General features: G+C 39.1%; 2 protein-coding genes across 2 annotated transcripts; both read left to right on the plus strand.

Annotated features, from left to right (window-relative positions):
* Window positions 1-2,568: 2,568 nt before the first annotated feature.
* LOC144651256 (uncharacterized) lies at window positions 2,569-17,633 on the plus strand. Its single transcript, XM_078511192.1, has 11 exons — window positions 2,569-2,807; window positions 4,525-4,623; window positions 5,169-5,196; window positions 6,196-6,288; window positions 9,263-9,401; window positions 10,035-10,103; window positions 11,305-11,393; window positions 12,287-12,505; window positions 13,892-14,115; window positions 14,943-15,000; window positions 16,365-17,633. The coding sequence occupies exons 1-11, from the start codon at window positions 2,697-2,699 to the stop codon at window positions 16,433-16,435; spliced, it is 1,200 nt and encodes a 399-aa protein (XP_078367318.1). The 5' UTR covers window positions 2,569-2,696; the 3' UTR covers window positions 16,436-17,633.
* A 1,495-nt stretch (window positions 17,634-19,128) lies between these two features.
* On the plus strand, window positions 19,129-20,064 carry LOC144648098 (uncharacterized). The gene has a single exon (XM_078507733.1). It carries the CDS (start codon window positions 19,129-19,131, stop codon window positions 20,062-20,064), a length of 936 nt encoding a protein of 311 aa, XP_078363859.1.
* Window positions 20,065-20,552: the final 488 nt, after the last annotated feature.

Below are 20,552 nucleotides of genomic sequence, written 5' to 3' on the forward strand. Positions count from 1 at the left end.
TCACCCTACGATATAATTCACGGCTGAAATCTCAGAAACAGAAACTGCTTTCTTGGAGACGATAGTGTTCAAAGGTGGCAGATTCCAAGTACATGAGTCTATTTTTATTGTGCCAACACATTAAATATAAACCCAGTCGTCGCGAAAGGCTTTATCAAGGAAAAAGCTTGGAGACTTTTTAGAACGGATTCCTCACAACGAACATTTTGAGAAAAGCATTTAGTCCTTTATGTTAAATCCCGGCTGTCGTCCCAGCTTCAGGTGATCGCGTGCTGTTAAATCACCGCTCCACGGCCCCGGTCTACTGACATTTTGTTAAAACCACCGCCCACCGGGGCCAACGCGCCGTTAAAAGTGCGTTAAATCCCGGCTTTGGACGCGTTAAAGCCCCGCTAAGTCCCGGGGGTCGGGGGGCCGGGATTTCAATTGACTGATGCATTAGAGTGGGCGAAGAATTGTCATTTCATTCACCGCGGCTCCCACTGCAGGAACTCGCCTCATCAGATTTTCCCGCTCAACCGGATGTGATGTCACATTTTGATCAAACACAAGACAAAAATTCCAGGCGTTTTACTCCCGGCCTGTTTGTCATATTCAAGTGAGTGTTTAGTGCGCAACTTTTTATTTTGGAAAATCTACCATGTTCAGAGTTTGTTTTTACATTGTCCAAAGTTTAAAACGCTTAACTAGAACTGCTTCAGTGATTGGAATGCCCATCTTTGATCAACTATGTCGTCTTCGATTCCAATACAAGCCGATTTATTCCGATTTTCTTTTGAAAGACGCTGCTTGCATCTGCTTGATGGAAAGATGTCGATAGATTATACAGTCAACTCTCTGTTAACGGACACCTCTATAAGACGGACAACTGGTGTTGGTCCCTGCCGTTTTTCAGTCATTTCACTGTAACAAAACTCTCTGTAAGACGGACACCTCTCTAAGACGGACAACGGACACTTTGAAACCGCCAACGGACACGCACAAAAAGTTATTTTCTTAGTGAATAATACTTCAAAACTTGGTATCGACATATAGCATATTAAGTCAGCGCCTTTAGAATACCAAACTTATCAAAAAAAAAAATCCGCTATAACGTGTTACTTCTCTGTGTAAGTGTATGGGCACCAAAGAGGTAGTTTTCTACTTACAGTATTACCGTTTGTAATGAACAAACGAGTTGAATTTCTGATATTATTTTTGTTTTACTTTATAGGTTTTGCTAAAGTAAGCGACTTAAAACAGACGTGTATTCCTTGTGCATAGCCGTTTAGCTTCATCATCTCAAAACTTCTGGTGTCACGTTACCTCGACTCTCTATAAGGCAAACACCTCTCTAAGACGGACAGTTGGGGCCGGTCCCGACAGTGTCCGTCTTAGAGAGAGTTGACTGTAGTACGAATTCTATTTTCAGGTTATCAGTTTTTCCCTCTCCGAACTTACTCGGTGTGTGAAAATATGTGCAAAGTTTAAAAGAGATCTCACTAAATAAGTAGTAAGTGCCTTTTAAAATATGTATGCTACCAGCTATCCCCTTCAATCCCTCCCTTCAAAAAAAGCGGACCGAACTCTGCTTTCTCTACCCCGGGAGGGGGGGGGGTACTCAACAAAGTTTTGTACGCGGAGGCTCCGCCCCGAGCTCCTACCCCTTACCCTTTTATATACCATTTTGCCAGAAATTGTACCCCTGTCGTATACCTTTTCATGAAAAAAGGTACCCCTTTCATATACCTGAAAGTCATGGCATAGACTTAAAACACAACGTTTTCTTTTCATTTTCAAGTAGCGCTTCATAAACTGAAATTATACAGCCATAAATTGCATCTGCTCGAAATATTTTTTATTAAAAGGCCCTTTCAAAAACCTTAATGACTGATTTCCATACCCTTTCGTATACCTAAACTTGTAAAATCCCTACCCTTTCATATACCTGAAGCCTGAAAAAGGTACCCCTTTCGGGCGGAGCCTCCCCGTATAGGCCATTATAGGGAGTACCCCCCGGGTTTCTCTATACCTGGTTCCATACCTGTCTGTCTGGTTTCTAAGCAGGCCCTGACCATAGGGACTTACATCCAACAACTCTAGTATTAAAGGCATGTCCACAACGACAAACCAATGAGTGCCGGATCTCTTGTAGACCTGGATCAGTAAAAATCTTAGGATTACCGATAATACGTAAAAAAAAGGCAGTAAACTGACCCCAGCGTCAAGGAGAAATATCTGGCACATATATTCTACATTTTTTATTTATTTATATTTTATTTTGGTCCCATTCTCTTCTCCCTAGGGGTCAGTTTACTGCTTTTTACGTGTTACGTCCAAGGTAGGAATGGGTTGAAAGGGCTTTATAACCGGTATGAAGGAAACGTAATTTCAAATTAAAACTCTAGTTTGCGTAAAGGAGCTTAAAGGATTACGTGGTCAGATCATGATTTAGAGTTACGCAGACGTTGTACGTGACGTTGTTCTGGCAAGTCACGCAATACAGGCCAGACTTGGAAAAATTGCGTTACCCAGCGGTATTTTTTTAGTCATGCGCAGGTTCCCAATCCCTCGCGTCCCTACCTTGGGCATGCTGAAAAGACAAGACAGTCGAGCCGGTCAAAGACGAACTTTCTCTCTGATAACTGGCTAAAAACGTGTCTGTGTAAAACTCTGACAGTCTAAAAGGTGTTCTACGAAAGCTTGTGCTATAAAATATGACTTCAAATGTAGAAAATGATCCTAATCGGCTGTTGATTTGCCCGTACGACCCTGTTCATCGAGTGGCAGCAAAAAGATTTCCATACCATTTGCAGAAGTGTCGAAAGGTAAGAGAGGAAAACCGAATTTGTAGCTTAAGTGCGTGTCAGAAATTATTTTAAACTGAAGTCTTATATTCCATTTAAATGAAATATAAACAGCCTGGCTTATGAGCTCAAAGCGTCTTTTTTTAATTTTTTTGTTTGTCTATCAACAGATGTGAGATCTTTCACGTGTTAGACTTGCTAAAATAAAGAAGCAGAAAAGTATCATAAGCTGATGTTTTTGGCACAAAAAATGCTTTCTTTTGTGTCGTGTTCAACTACAACTCTAGTCAAATTAAGTTTAAACTCATGAAAGAATATATTATGCATTGCATTCTGAGAGCTGACAGAAAACAAGCAATGTCGATATTACTGGATGAGGTTTTTGTGATATCCAAAATAACCAAGGGCGCGGTTAGTGTTATCAAACAAACCTGAATGTGTATGTGTATGAATCTGTATGATTGGCTATCCAGACACCATCTAGATCAGTTGATTATCTATGAAAAACAAAGATCGTTTTTCTGTAAGTTTAACAGGTTTTCTATTCACAATACCTACCATGATGGTTTTTATGTTATAATGCAAATTAGCCAACACATAAAGAAGATGATTCTTGGAAATTCAGCTTGTTTCAATAATATTGCTTCCTTGGGGTATGCCCTAGGAAAGTTGAAACTTGAGGTAATGTTATTGTATCAGCAACCTGCTCCCCACCCTGCGTGCAGAGCCTCTTTTAACTTCCCTGCGTTGAGATTTGGGAAGTAGAAAGAGGCTCTGCATAAATCGTGTCATTTCTTTGAAGTCAGCCCGGATTCAACCGGTTTTTGCTGCGCGGGAATTTATTTTTTGGGCAAACTGATGGCCAAGACGGAGCCCACAGTACGCTCTCGAAAGCACTTGAGCTGACGATTGCTCTCGCCAACTGCTGCCGTTTGTGCGCGCATGCAACTTGTGGATCATTTAAGATCTCGTTTTTTTTCGCAAACCAAGAAGAAATTTTACGGTTAAAATCGCACATCTCTATCATAAAGTCACTAACAAGACCTCAAGCGGTACTTGACGTGTTTTTACCGAAGGAATTCAGACGCTCTTTGAAGAAAAGAACTTTTAAAACAAACCCTTTGTTCACGCTGTCGTGTGCGATCCTTCATGCCATTCTGTGCGCGCATGCGCAAGCATTGCGTAAAACTCGCGCATGCTCAACAAACATTTGACGCGATTCTTGCAGAGCCCTTTCTTCTCAAGTATATCAAAGAAAGGGCTCTGCTTGCAGGGTGCCTGCCCCCTCTCCCCCTTTAAAAAGAAATCCTGGATCCACCCCTGGGAACTGCTGGGGTTTTTTAAATTTTGGCATGCCCCAAAATGTTAAAAATTTGAGAAAACTAAATTGGCTTTGGAGTGGTGGCTAGCCATCCAATCCATCCCTGCCCCAAATGTGCCCCTGAGTGCCACCCTTTTTACAGGTACTATTTATTACCCACTCACATCACTCTGAAGCCAGATTGTAGCCTGTGAACACAGATGTATTTCCAGCTGTTGCACGATCGCCGTAAAAAAAAGGCTGCTTTCGCAGGCTAGCCAGATTGATGTGGCACATTAATTTTTGATGGGTTAATTCACAGTAGACTGTTAACTTGTGAACAGTATAGTAACGTAATGTGAAAACCACTGTCAATGATAATCATAGTTAGTGTGATAATACATGAAATATTAAATTATTATAACACTGTTTTGACAGCAATATGCCAGTGCAGGATGGACGGTTTGTCCTTTTTTTGCGCGGCATGAGATTCCAATTGAGGAGTTGGATTATCACACGTCCATATGTGAATATAAGGTATGGGTTTTAACAACATTTTGTTCTTTATTTTTATTTTTTTTTACTTAGTGTACACTGTTCATTGTTTCTCTAATGGTTATAAGAAGAAGTTATCCAATTTTTGGGCATTGTATCAAGGTCCTTTCCTTCATTTTCTTGATGCTGTTCCTTGTATACACACTGTAAGTAAAGTAAAGTCTGTCTCCGAGCCATGAGGCTCATACAGCCGGAGCTTATCCCGGTTTCCGTAGCATTAAGCGACTAGGAGTATTGCTACTCCCCCCTGGATGGGATGCTAGTCCATCGCAGGGTTACCCCCCAGCAGTAAATTCGCCGGTACCCATTTATACACCTGGGTGGAGAGAGGCACTGTGAGAGTAAAGTGTCTTGCCCAAGAACACAACGCAGCGCCCCGGCCAGGCCTCGAACCTGGGCCGTTCAACTCGGATTCGAGCGCGCTAACCATTAGGCCACTGCGCCTCCCACACTGTAGCACATATGTATTATGTTTAGGTTTTCATGTACTTTGGTCTTCTGGTTAATAAATGTTTATTTATTTTAAGGACATCATCAGACAAGACCTTGAAGAGTGTAAGTTTAATCAAACTATTTGGTATTAAACTTTGTGCCATTAATTAATTTAATCAATTAATTTAATCAATAGCCGATTCCCTCTATAGCGCGCGCCTGCAGGGAATCACGGTAGTTGTATTCATCAAACCATGCGCGAGACTCAGCAACGATGTACATTGCTGTGTCTCGGGCATAGTTTAATAAATAACAAATAAAAACTTTATTTACCCTGAAGGGCCAATCAGTGATCATTAGATCACTGGTATAAACTGGCGATCAGCATTAAGTATAAAATACATGATTCCCTACCGTGATTCCCTGCAGGCGCGCGCTATAGAGGGAATCGGGTATTAATTGATTAATTAATTAATTAATCACATTAATAAAGTAATTGGCTTTGAAGGAGCTACGTCATTTGTCATTCGTAATCCATCGTAATCTTCGTCAGTTGAAACCATCCTTGGTTAGTTTCGCGTTTTTACCACTCCTTCGTTCCTTTTCTACATTACTACTACTTATCCTCATCCTTTTCTACATTACACAATAAAAATAAAATATTATTTTGACATTTCCTTCCATTTGAAAGTAATCATAAAAATGACTTAGAATACCGTGACATTGCTCCTTTAAATGGTCTTGCAAAGTTTAGTAAATCGAACAAAAAAATACCCCACTCTTATACCAAGAAATCCCAGTTATAAGCTCCCCCCTTTTTCAATCTCTTCCCCTTTCACAAATTTAATACCTTAAAATTACCCTATAAATGTCCTCACAGAAAATTGTATTTCATTTAGATAGGCCATGATTAATTTTTCAAGGCAAAAATCACATTCAATGTTTGACTTAATGAGCAAATCCAAGGGAAACAACATTAATTTTTGACTTGAGTTATTGCAAGGGTCTATAAGAAATCAAGGGTTGAGAAATTGGGAGTCCACTGTACATGTTGTAGTATCAGTTAAAACTTCATGTTTGTTCCACAACTTATCCTGTGTTGATGCATGTTCAAACTTTCAGTCGCCAGCCAGCCCATAATAGAGGAAAAGAAATTACGTCAGCCGCAACCAACCCCAACGGTTTTGCCTGATGAGACAGAAGATTGGGAATCAGGTATTTGTCCTTGTTATTTTATAGTAACAGGGCTCAAGGCTATTTTTTTTGCTTACTAGCCTAGTGGCTAGGGACAACTTTGATTTCACTAGCCAAAACTAATTTTTACTAGCCAGAACTTTCAAGCATGGTTTTATTTCTTTTTTTACCAAGCCACTCAAGACAAAAGCTGATGACAAATTGGACAAAATTTTTCTTCACAGACATCCCACCCACTTCAAAATAATATTGGGCAGTTCCAGACAATATCCATACACCACGACGGACGGCTTTTTGGAATTCCGAGGGCAAGGGGGGGGGGGGGTTCTTTGAACTGGAATTCCGAGGGCATGGGGGGATACTTACGATTGGAATTCCGAAGGCATGGGGGAGTTCCAGATCTTGGATTTCCAGAGGAGACAGACAAAAGTGTGTTCCTTGAAATGCTAATTTTGTGGATTACTCATTTGTAAATAAAGCACGAACTGACGACCGCGTCGCAGAAGCAGGATACATACTAGTTATGCAACGCTTTCGAGTGGTATACTATGGAATATCCCACGAGTCACTTGTATTTTCTCGGTATACACACGAGCCTTTAGGCGAGTGTGTATGCCAAGAAAATACAAGTGACAAGTGGGATATTCCATAGTATACCACAAGAAAGTGTTGTGTAACTATTTTATACCATGCCATAGAAAATACGCTTACTAAATTTCGTCAAGAATACAGTCGCAGCGCACTATGGGAAGGTTGGGTTGAATACCGTCGAATATACAACGGCTTTCCTGTATTCTGATTGGCTGTATTTTCTATGGCATGGTATAAAAGAAAATACAAGACAAGTATCGATCGATCAGGCGTGTGTTTGGGTTCATTTACAAAAGAAAACCAATAAAATGTGGGTTGTACATCAAGCTCCAGAGGCCTTAACATTGATGAATGTCTTCATTCACTCTTTTTTCTTGTCAAAGCGGATCCACAACCTATTCAGCACCTATTCAGTGGAGCGCGAAACTATTTTGCCACGCTTCGAGACGCCATTTTGAAGAACGTGGGATTGGGAGCGACTGCTGACCCCGAAGGCTCAAATTCAAGATGGCGGATATGTCAGTGCACTCGATCGTATTATCTTCCGAAAGTACACACATACATAACACGATATTGTTATTTTAATGTTCTGTACCAGTTTGGGGCAATGTAAAGTTAATGTAGGTTGTATCTGTTGAACAAGAGTAAGGAAAAAAATTCTTATCTGTTACTCAGATCTATACCTCTGTTACAGATCGAGTCATTTGAAGTAATTTGATGTAAAATACGCCAAATTGGGCATATTTGCGAACCCTGCCGGGAATTGTAAAGGACTTAAAGAAAAAAGAAAAAATCCGAACGGGAGGGGGGGTTAAGGATTATGGAATTCCGAGGGCATGGGGGGGGGTAACGCATTTTGGAATTTTCGAAGGCAAGGGGGGGGGGGGGTTAAAATATTGAAGCCGTCTGTCATGGTGTATGGATATTTTCTGGAATTGCCCAATGGATATCCATGGGAACTGCACCTTATATTTGTACATTTAAACACATTTTTTTGTAATTGTTCACATACGTGACCTCTCGTCCTCATTGTTTATGCAACCTTATCTGATGACCGATCAATGTTACAGCCTTCATTATGCTTGATTTCCCTGGCAACTAATAACTGGCAGACAGTTTTCTTTCACTTGTCACTTTCGGCACTGGAAAGTCTAAAAAAAGTTATTTCTTGTTCATTTCCGGTAATTTTAGCTTGTCCATATTCTTTGATATACAGTAGAGTGTACTTGTTATTTCTGTTTTCTCAGAGTCAATTTCAATTTGTGCAGTGTTCTCCTTATCAGGCGGTAACCGGTAAAATTTACCGCTTGTAACACGACTCTTTACCGCCTAGAACCGCTTAGAAGTCTTGAAAATTCAACAGGTAAATAACAAAGTAATGCCACTTGTTTCACCTTCGTAGTCATGATCGAAAATATAAACTAACAGATTGAAAATAAACAGTGACAAATGCAATATTCATTTATGAACTTGTGCTAGTATTCAACAATCTTTATTTCCCTTCACTTTCTGAATCTCTGATGACTGAGGGCTGATACCTATCGAAGAAAGAGCAAGTTTTGCTGGTCTTTCTCACTTCTCGGCAAGTGCACATCTATATTGTTGCACAGTTTCCACAATAAGGCGGGAGCAATCCTTGCTGTCCTTTCACTTTGTCCGTTGAAAATGAAAACAATCACAAAGGCAAAGAGGTAAAAATAATTTCAGAAGTGAGAGATATTACTTACATATAGTTCAGTTTTCAAAAACATGCAAAATGCAGAAAATAGTTGACAAAGGCAGCTTTCGTTGTCAAATTCTTCTCATTAAGTTCGTAAGTATTTAAAGCGAAATCCAGACGACAGGTTAAAAGAAGCATTCAGAATACAACTTTTCAACAACGCCGTTGTGACTGCTGAGTATTCGAAGCAAAGAAAAAAAGAGCTGCAGCGATTCGTAGCAAAGACGGGACAGGACCGTCGATTCTTCAAGTAGTACGTCATGTATGCGGCAGCAAATGTACTCCCTTAAAACAACGGAGGGTAATTTTATGCAATTTTTCTTAGGCTGTATAGCAGGCGAAAGAGGTCTGTAAGGCTAGAATAAAGTTGTCATGAAATAAAATTCGACCAGCATTTGGACAACATTCTGCTCCATGTAGGTAAACTAGAAAACGGCTGGGATTTACCAGAATTTCTTTACCGGTTTAAAAAGTTTTCTTACCTGCTGTGCTGAAAACTAGGGAGAACACTGTTTGTGGTTTTCTTTTTCTTTGTGATTTGTTGAGAAAGTGGCACAAGTTATTCTAAACCAATCACTTAGAGCAGTAATGCAAAAACAATTGCTCTGAAGTGTGTGCAATCACCAAAAAAAAATGTTGTATTCCTCAGCCATCCTTACATGAACTTTGATTTGTGTTTCTCAGAGGCTTACAGTCAACCATTCTCAATCATTGGTGAAAAACCACATGATGAAGAAGTGGATGCATATGACATTGTGCAGGCAATTCAAGAAGTTCAAATACAAGCACATGCTCCAAAGTCCAAGCCAATTGATATGACCGGGTAAGGGAATTTATCGTATTGTTTCTTCAAATGATTTAGTTGGGCTCATTGACAGCCCAAATGGCTGGAGCATTCTGCGTAAAAGTGATCATGTGATTGTACAAATATTGATTGGGAGAACTGAATAATGGCAATTATTCAACGACAGCCTCCACTGAACAGAATAGAATGTTTTTACACAAATCAAGATCTTGTAACACAAAAGCAAATGGTTACAGCAAAGAAAGTTTTGTACATCACAGCCAGTATGTTGTTGTTAAGATGAATTTCGGGACAGCAGGATTTGAAACTACTAGTTTGATTTGTATTTTTCTTTGTTTAAAGATTACGGAAATATTTTAAAGCACATTAGTTTGAAATTTTTTTTACCTAAAAATTCATTTTATTCTTCAACATTTCATATCAAGGACATTTGCAAGGATTTTTAAATCAGTTCATTAATAAAAAAAATAATTCTTGGCACAAGGTCTAAAAAAATTGTAAGCGAAGCTTTACAAATTTTTCAGACCTTGTGACAAGAATTATTTTTTGTTTATTTACCTCCAAGATCAAGATGAACATACATGATTGATGGAAAGTTTGTGCATATGTGTATACATGTACACATCTTTTAAAATGTTCCTGTTATTGCAGTCTGACAGCGACGCAGAAGAAGAACTTGAAAAGAGCACAGAAAAGACAGGAGAAGCGGGAAGCTGAAGGGTGAGTTAAGAAGATTTAGATGGCCCATCTGATTATTGCCTGGAATGACAAAATTTACACAAGGAACAATCTCCAGAGAGTTGCATTCTCATCCTCAGCTAGTCCCTGATCCTTCTAGTCTGGGCCAGGGATCAAGATGGCTAGTCGACTCTATCAGTGGAAGTCCACAATTCACAGACTCATTGTCAAATCTGACAACTCTGATTAGCCAAAAATACAGAATGAGTACTCTTCACATGCTCACAAATCGGGACTGGCCAGAGGTCTCAATCCCTGGTGCAAACAGAAGGATCGTGGACGGTGGGGACGATAATTCAGAGAGTTGGATAAACAACTTTCAAAGGGGCTCAGCGGTTTCTCAGAAACCGCTGAGCCCCTTAATTTCTTTAACATTTTCATCTTCAACATTGAGATGGATGCTACGCTGGGGCTAAGAAAAATGTTTAAGGATTGATATGGACATATGTTTTCAAAAGGTAGCGGAAATTGCCCGTTGTGTAGTGGTAGCTTATAGGCAATGTGCAAATTTCTGAAAACACAAGTAAGTTAATCCTAATTTCTAACAAGTTTCAGATATAAAATGACGAGTTTGAGTTTTACAGACATGTTTCTGTAAAATTCAAAATTGTTGTTTATGGTTGTTTATACGAAATAAAGCATGTAAAGGAAAAACCATAAAATAATAAATAATTTATTTATTACTGTGATTGAGATGATGTTTAAAATTCTTTGGAAGTTTTTAGAGGGTTTTTGACAGATATTTATCTTGGGCCATCTTTAGCAATCATATGAAGTTTGACTTTGGAAACTCCACAAACAAAATTTAGTGTTAGTTAGTAGTAATACGTATGTTGTTATCAGTTTGTAGTGTTAGTAGATTGTTTGTAAATAATTTGTTTTGTAATTGCAATAAAAATGTAAAAAAACAAAACAAAACAACAAACAAACAAAATTTACTAACAGATAAGGAAAATTTCCCTGTGTCTGCAGTTTTTTGACCTTAGTATATACTGTAACAGAGAAAGAAAACATGGTACCGGTAACTTGTATTGGATGTGTTTGCATGGATGCAAACTTGTAAGTTTCTGCTCTAGAGCCACGCTACTGCAATGCTTTCTTGGTAGCCACATTTTGTCATTTTTCACGTTAATGTACGGAAAAAGAAATTAATTTGATTATACATTGTACTTGATGTCGACAGCCTTGAATCAGATGAACCTGTGATGACAGACGAGGAAAGGTTAGCAGCCATTGCCAAGCAGTATGCTGTGCTCAATAACAGAACAGCAGGTATCATTTAAATAGAATTATTTTGTAATATAACATTAGAAATATATTTAAAGAAGATTGTTTAAAGCCGATCTGTTTTTCTTTACTAAATTTTCGGTGACATCCATTCACCTTCATCAGAGTTAGTGAAAGTTTGTTGGAGCTCGCGCTACCAATACGTGCGTTAGTGAGACATTTTAATTTTGAATTAACGGCACATAAGCGCGAGGAAAAGCTTTGCGTTCGTTGATAGCATCACTGTCCAAAGTGGAGTGCCACGACAGCAAGAGGCTTTTCTTGGAGTCGTGGCAAAGCTTTTCCTCACGCTTATGTGCCGTTAATTCAAAATTAAAACGTCGCACTAACGCACGGATTGGTAGTGCGAGCTCCAACAAACTTTCACTAACTCTGATGAAGGTGAACGGATGTCACCGAAAATTTAGTAAAGAAAAACAGATCGGCTTTAAACAATCTTCTTTAAATGTCTTCTACCGATCGCACTACTGGTTCCAGTATTTTCAGTAATATTAGAAATATAGATCAGAGCTTTTAATAATTTTTCAATTAGTTGAGGCATTCTGATTGTCAAATAAAGTAATTTGAATATTCGCAAAATTGAGTTAGTTGAATGTGGAATTTCAATTTTTTAGTACAGAAGCAAGAAAAACACATAGTGTAGGTACCTGTAGAGAGGCTCATTATTTGGCAACAAATTATGCTCTGATTTTTCAGCATTCTGGTTCATATACAGTACCAAACAAAAGAAAGTTCCTGTCTCTTCTCTTATTTCCCGTAAGATTTGCTTCTTGTCTCCCAAACGGGATTGGAGGGATTAAATTAATTTTCTCAAGTAAAAATCAAGCTGTATTGAAATGTCGTTTTAATTGAAATTTATTGTTTCATTCTTTCTCCAGGCAGTTTTGTTGACTTTGTAAGCATCTTAAATCAATACTGCCAGAAGAACAGAATAAACACACCGAAATTTGGTGAAGCACCTGGGGTACAAGGAGGATTCGGAGCTCACTGTTTTGTGAAAGGACAAATATTCAACACAATGAAATATTGCTTGACCAAGAAGGAGGCACGACATGACGCTGCCAAATGTGCTCTACTGGGTCTCAACATTCCTGTAGGTTAGTGATCAAGGTTTACTTTCTCCAGTAAAATATCAATACATTATCTAGTTAGCAGGTACCATCGCTTGCATCTAAGCGTGAACACGAGCCGCCGAAACATGATCTAATTGGGTATCAAACATGGCATGTTTCGTCATGAAACAATAAGTTTAGCAGACCGTAACGGCAGCTTTCACACTCAAAATGCTCACCATAAACACTGAGAACAGGCGAAACTTTGCACCAGAAGTGATTTAAGTGAACCTACAAATGCATATCGACACAGATCAGGATCAATTTGTCGAAGGACGTCTTGATATCCAATCTTTCTGCCATTTCGACTGTTTTGAAACCGGAATGTGTTGAAGTTTCGGCGCGAAAGTTGCAGTTACGGTCTGCTAAACTTCAAACGTTTGATGACCAATCATGCCACGTTTAATACCCAATTAGATCATGTTTCGGCGGCACGTGTTCACGCTTAGATGCAAGCGACGGTAATGAGAATAAAAAATTTGAAATTAATACTGAGATTAGAATACAAGCGTGAGAGGCACAGTGGTTGGATGGTAAGTGTGCTGGACTCCTGGGCCCAGTTGTTCAAAGCACGATTAAGCTAATCCAGGATTAGCGTGATATTTGATTTCAATTTTATAACATTTCGTTAAGGTTTTCTGTTAATATATTTAATCCCCCATTTTTGACGTGGACCAAACTCAAACGTCACAAAACATTAGCTATGGAAAACTTTTAAAACAAGAGAAATTAAAACCTTGATCATCTTTTAATCCTGGGTTAGTGTTAATTGCCTTTCGAACAACCCGGCCCAGATGTGTATAACTGGGTACTGGCAAATTTACTGCTGAAGGCTAACCTTGCAATGGACTAGCATCCTGTCCAGGGGGGAGTAGAAATGTGCCTACATGTAGACAATTTCATGCCACAGAAACCGGGATAAGCTCCTGCCTGATGGGCCATTTTGCTCGAATGCAAACCAGATTAGAAGCATCCCTCTTTTCTTTGTCCATCGAGCGTGAAGCAGGACAAAACACGAGAAAAAAAAATCAGGGGTGAAGTTGGAGATCTTGAGCAGCCATTTTTCTTTTCATTTTATTTTTTTTTTGGCTTCAGGTTTTTTGAATTAAAAAAATAGGAAAAAAAGGATGCTTCTACCTGACATCGAGGACTGAATACTTTGGCATTTGAAACACCCTCTCCCACAGAATTTCCAGAATGACCTTCCTTGTGGGGGGGGGGGGAGGGATAATCGATGCATAACAGAACATGGTAAGAAACAAAGCAGACGTGAGTCAAACCTCATAGCTGTTTAGTAGGAAAGTAAGAAATCAGACCATTATTTTTCAAAGGCACAACTAATAATAATATTGTGTTGCTTTTTTTAATCAGTGGATCCAACACCAAACAAACCAATGGCTGCCAGAACTGCCACTGATCATCAGAGATTAAGAGAAACACACGAGTTACAGCTGTTAAATGAGGCAGGGCAGCCACAACCAAGAGGAAGGGGAAAGCCTGTCTTGAAGACTCCAAGTGCATTTTCCAGTTCTGCCACTGGACCACCCGTGACGCAACAACCATCCCAGAATGACGCAGCATACAACCTCCCTGAGGTAGAGTTAAAAATAGCAATAACTCTATTTTTCAGCAGATGTACATTGAACAGCCTGAACAACTAAGTTTATTTAAATTTCACATCATCAATCACATTCAAACAAGTCGAGTATCAGGGGCAGATCCAGGAGTTTTCTTAGGAGGGGGTGCATCACTAAGGAATGAAACTGACTGGTGACGTAAACAAATTTAAACAGTGAATACAAAGTCGCAGGTCATCTCAGGGTGGGAGGGTGTGCACAACCTGCACCCTCCCCCCTAGATCCACCCCTGAACATGCGTACTTTCCACTTAAAGGTGGCTATATCTGGTTACCTGTATATTTTTGGAAGATTCAGGGTTATAATAAATTATTATTGGTAGATGTAAAGAGATTGTGGAGGCAGTTCCTTTTATTGATGTCAGAGTGACCCAGAGTACAATCTTTTGTCCTGTTGATACATTCAGTCAAAGTCATCTTGTTTACATGAGTACAGTTTCCAGTTTACAAAGCTGTGCAATTTATAATCAATTTAGGCGATTTTTGATTTGAGTGTCTAAAACCAAAACCACTCTGGCGAATCACAAAAAACACAGACAATCCAGTAGACAAATTTAAACTTGAAATACACATAATGTACCAAGTGCTGGAAAACAAGTTTTGATTGGTTTTGGCTTTACTTCTGATCAGCTATGAAATTGCCGTAAGTTTTCTATTTTCTAAACCAATCACTAAGCGTAGTAATGCAAAACCGAAGGAGGCACAAATTACTTTCGACACTCGAGTAAAAATCTCTCCATTTGATTACAATTAATGACTCATAATTTTTTGACTGTTGATTTATAGACGGCCAATGGAGCATCAGGAGGAGAGGATGATGAGTGGACAACAGTGGGAAAGAAAGGTAAAAAGATCATCATCATCATTTGTTTGCCGCATCAGAAGAATTATTAAAAATTAAGTGGTAACGTAGGGCAAGGAGACATCCAGGAAACTAACAGGCCACCTCAGGGAGGCCTGTGAATGTGCGGCTTGGACAATGCAGTGTCATTTCATTAGAAATTTAATCATCAGTGACAGGCTGTGAAGTGATATAATTGAGTCTAATATTCTCCTAAAGTAAATTATATGAAATATTTGTCAAGCAGTAAGGAGAATATTGATGCTGACCAGGTGGTAATTAACAAGTATTCACCAAAGTGGAGGTGAATATTAACTGAACTGCAAAGCATCAAGGTAAATATCCACCACTGGCCACCGACACTGAGGTCAGGGCCCGACAAAAGTGCTGTCCGATAGCCCGGGGCTAGTAGAATTATCCGTCGGGCTAGCGTATTCTGATCACGGGTTGCCCGACGGGCAAGCAACACACGGGCAAGAAACATTGTTTTTTTTATGACAACCTTCAGAAATAAATGTGCATCAGACAAATTAGACTAGAGGGAAAAATTTGGGGCTCAAAAATCAGTGACTCACTGCATCCTTTGAGACAAAAACTCCTGGTTTTATAGTCACCAACTTGAACGTGACGACTATATTTCTCTCTGTTAAGATGAGTAACGGCCATTTTCTGAGGAATTGTGTCTTTCCAGAAAATTATATTGGAAGATCTTTGCTTCTAAAGCATTCACAATAAGAAAAGAAGTCATAGTGCTCCAATCCATGTGGTATTGCTTTGCCGCAAAGTACTCCATCACTTCGTAAAACTTGCAAATGGCTGACCGTTTTTAAAAACGCCCCGAAATGCATTGCAGGCATTGGGTACGTCATGTATGCATATGAATTATGTCTCTTGAAATGTATCCTTCAGGATCCTTCATATTTGCAATCCTCTGCATTAAGCTACAAAGTTAGTTGCCACAAATTCGTTATGCGTTTGTTTTAATTCTTGTGAAAAGATTATTTTCTTTTGAAAATTTATGTATTTATTGTCTCCAAAGGAAGAACAATTTTAAATTTGCATATAATTAATTATGCAAATTACCTTTGGGCTAGCTTCTCAGAGCTTTGGGCTAGTAAGATGAAATAACAGCTTGCCCGAAGGGCAAGCTGCCTTTTTTGTTTTCGTCTCACCCTGGAGGTGGTTAGTTGTTTTAGTATAAACGAAAACAGTGAGATAAAATAACCCAAAAAGGATATTTCTGTGCGTGAGTTGCTCTCCGAGCAATTGGATATCCAGAGTTTGATTAGCCATTGAGAGTGCACCAACAATGCTATCCACTGTTTTAGTATATACTGAAATGTCTTATCTAGGATGTTTGCTTACAGGGGTGAAGAATCCTGTGTATCAGCATTCCCTCAAGATGGCAGGACGTGGCAGGGGCATGCCAAGAAAGTGAAAGATCGTTGATTGGCACCTCATTAGCAACACGCAGTACAGAAATGCATTTGGCTGGTAATCTCTAAGCGATTTTATTCCCAAAGCAAGATTAACAAGGAAGCCACTTTGAATGCTTGGATTTTCGTATTACAGTGATTTCCTTCTAAATAAACACACTCACCAGCTCTGAGTATCTACCAAAGGGGTGGCAAACCAAAAGTGGGGAGTATTTAGCAAAATCTGAAGTGTGGCAGGAACCAACTTCATGTGTGGACTGGAAGGAGGTGTCCATTGTGAAAGATTTCACTGTACTTAGCTAGACAAGCTCCATCACTTTCTGCTGGCTGTTAACCAAGAAAGAGACTTCCAGTACTCTACAACATGCACTGCATAATTTCAGTCAAATTTATTATTTCAAAATTGTGCTTTTAGGATATATTTTTAACTCTAAGATTTTTTTGGAGAGAGAGAGGGGGAGGGGGAATGAATTAAGGTACTTAAATTGGAAGCAGTGTACTAAGTAAAGAAAGTGTTTCTTGTTTTATTCAAACATAATAAGTAAGACGTTTCTTGTTCAGTCTAAGCCTGCGTAGCAGGCACCTGTGTAGTTTTTTTAGCATGCGTTTTAAAAGGACGCGAGATCTTGAGAAGGCCACGCAAGAAGGGGAGGCATTTTTCTCGTGTGGCCATACGTGCACTCAAAACTACACATGCGCCTGCTACGCAGGCTAGTTCAGTCTTAAGAATAAATAAATAAATATTTAATTGAATTTGCCTTGAAAGACTTTTGAAAGGATAGGATTCTGTTTGTTGATAGGGCTTGAAGGATTTCAATCCTTCATTAAAATGATGTTATGTGGGAATGAGGGTCTGCAGGCAATGCCCTACCTTTGTGTCTTTATAGCAAAAATGGGAGCATTTTAAATTTTGTACAGAACTGAATGCTTGCTATTTGTAAATATGTTAATACTACCCAAATCATAATAATGAATATTATTATAATATGAATAGACTAATATTTAACTCTTGCATTCATTGGTCTTGCCTGCAGGCCCTTGATCCCACTTTAAGCCCAGGAAATGTTGCAAAAGTTACTCTGTTGTTGTTTTAAATATGTCGATTGCTTGCCGGTAATCAAAATACTGTCAGTTGACAATGATTATTTGTATGTAGCAATAAAGACACTGATTTTTAATAAAGTTTTGATTTGTAAATAATCGTCTCTGTTTGGTTTGTGAATGTTCAACCTATTGACACCTTTAGTTTGTTCAGAAAAAATATGCAAACATTTTTTTCAAAAAAGTATGCTTTTTTGACGCTGTTATCCAAACCACTCAAAACAGCATTTTCATTGTGTTTTTAAACATTTTATCTCAGGCATGCCCACAAGTCAAATTTTAGTGTATTTTTGTTAGCAAATCAGTTTGCGCACAAGACAGCTCAGCATAAAACAAATCAAACTAGTGCGCATGTTCCGGCACAACAATGTTGCACGAACGTGTAAGACTTTTTGAAGGGGCTTTATAGAGAGAAGTGCTTATTTGAGATGGGGCTTATTTTCAAGTCAGTTAGCACACATAAACATAGATGTGTGGGACTGTGAAATTTTTATCTCTGTTGAAAAAATTAACACATAAAGGTACGCGGTTACACAGGTTTCACCTTTTTTTAAGTTTGGTCACTCCTGCTCAGCTCTCTTTGTTCCAGCCCTATCCCCCACCCGGGGACAAGGAACTAAGCAAGATCAGCTCTCTTTCCTTCCCAGACCCCCTGGCTCCCAGTTTCTCACCGATTCCCTTGCCTCGTTCGCCTAGAATGGGTTAAATGGGTGACCCTATCCGCGGAACAATGATAGTATAATTCAGAGCTGTGCTCTAAGGGTGCCTCAGGCGACTAACTTTTGTCTTTGGGCAACCAGATAATCTTATTTCTTTCATATAAGCTTTATGCTAGGCATCCTGGATCTCCTAGATTGGAATCTTTGGGCTCCTTGTAATTTTTCTTAGAGCACAGCCTTGTATATTGCCCTAACCAACAAAATAATAAAAGCAAACCAGGGTGAAGCTAACCACAAGCAAACTAGTGACTTCCGTCACTCCTTCGAATAGGAACCCCCTCTTAAACAGGCTAGTTCTGTATCAAATTTTCCAGGTTTAAGCCCTAGATGGGGTCATTAACCGGGTGGGAGTCTGGTGTCCCCAGGTTCATAATCTACCTTCGGTTTTTTTAATTTGTTTTTTTTTTGTCAGTGGGGCATTGAAGGTCATGTATGTTGATTGGCTTAAAACTGGTCATAACCTACAGTGTACTTGAAATTACCGCAATGGGGGAAGGGGACGGAGGAAATGTTTTAAATTACTTGCCACTTGAGGGATTAAAATTACGTGCGTTATACGCGTTTTTCATGTGGTAAACTCAACAATAAATCATCGCTTAGACCACAGTGCAAAATAGAATTGCTGCTAAATTAGAAATGACCATTTCGAGATATAAATAAAAGAGTCATTTTATTTTTATGAGTTTTAAAAAACAACTCTGATATCTCTACCTTCAAAGTCTTCAAAAGCGAACAAAGTGCCTTTGACCTTTAATACTGACGGCTGAGTATCGTATATCGCATATCACGCTTCAACATAACGCACTTCTTGTCAGGTCCGTAGGGTGGATTTTGTTGAGGGGGGTTCTTTTTTGGGAGGAATTTTTTAGTGCCGGATGCGCGAATACGAGCGCCAAAGTCGACCAACCACAGTCGACATCTTTGCGGATGATACAACTTTGAGCTCATCCTCGCCATACACTGATACTTCTGGTCTATGCTCCAGGCTCTGTGAGAGCACCCGTGAGCTTGAGGACTGGACTAGAAATAACCGTTTCAAACTAAATATCGAGAAGACGAAGTGTATGTTTGTAACTGGGAGTAGGCTACGCACTAAGATCGGTAGTACCGGTGTCGACGAGATGAAAGTCTGTACCAGCAGCGGGGAAGCCTTAGACAATACCACAAGCCACAAGCTTCTTGGAGTCCATGTTGATCAAGACCTAAGTTTCAATGAACATGTCGATCACTTATGTAAGAAACTAGCAAAGCGTTTAGGTGTTCTTAGGTCAATCAGACATTATCTTCCTCTAAACGAGCGCATACTCTTCTACAATGCAACTATTAAGCCTATATTTCTGTACGGCGGAGCAGTCTGGAGTTCAACATCTAAAAGTAACATAAGAAGAATTTTTCGTCTCCAGAAAAGGGCTGCCCGTGTTATCCTAGGCGTTAAAACAAGAGATGAACGTACTGTAAGTTTATTTAAGAGACTAGACTGGTTGCCCTTTTATGATGAAATCACTGTTAATAAGCTATGCTTAATTTACAAATGCCTTAATGGACAATGCCCAGAGTATTTAAGGAACAGACTTGTAAGTGTCAATGACATGTCCACCAGAACCTCGCGCTATGGTGATATTACTTTACGCTGTCCTCGGTATAACCGTGAAACGGAAGGTGGAAGAACTTTTCTTGTTTCAGCCACTAAATGTTGGAACTCTTTGCCTATATATATTAGAACTAGCACTAGCATTAAGGCTTTTAAACATAGTTATAGTTATTTTATTAAGGAAGGTTATGCCGACTTAGATAGCTTTCCCATGTCATAATTTTTAAATTTTTATACTGTCACACCCAAATTACTGTTTGTATTTTTATCTAGTTTTTATCTATTTTATCTGTTCTCATTTTTTTATTGATAATATATTTGTAGTAGTATTAACTTTTATTCTAGGGGAGGGCCACAGGTTTTTCAGTTTTCAACTGTAATGTGTAACCCTCATTAAATAAAGTTGTTATTATTATTATTATAAAGGCGCGAGCCTCTAGGTGGGTCTGGGGGCAAGCCCCCTCCCAGAAATTTTGCAAATTTAGGTTCTCTCAAGTGCCATTACCTGCATTTTGACATTTCTGACGTGGGATGCATTTTCCTTCTATATAATTAGCTCTTTGGAAGGTAATTTTTCTAAAAAAAATCTGAAACATTCAGAAATGAGTGTGTGCATTTAGACATCTTTTAAGTTTGGTTTCTGACAAATGCGCATGCTTGCTTATCCTGACTACTAACGCTAGTTCTGATTGCCGCGGGAGCCACAAC

The sequence above is a fragment of the Oculina patagonica genome, chromosome 4 (assembly GCF_052425735.1).
Source record: "Oculina patagonica isolate OP01 chromosome 4, crgOcupat, whole genome shotgun sequence".
Taxonomy (NCBI): domain Eukaryota; kingdom Metazoa; phylum Cnidaria; class Anthozoa; order Scleractinia; family Oculinidae; genus Oculina; species Oculina patagonica.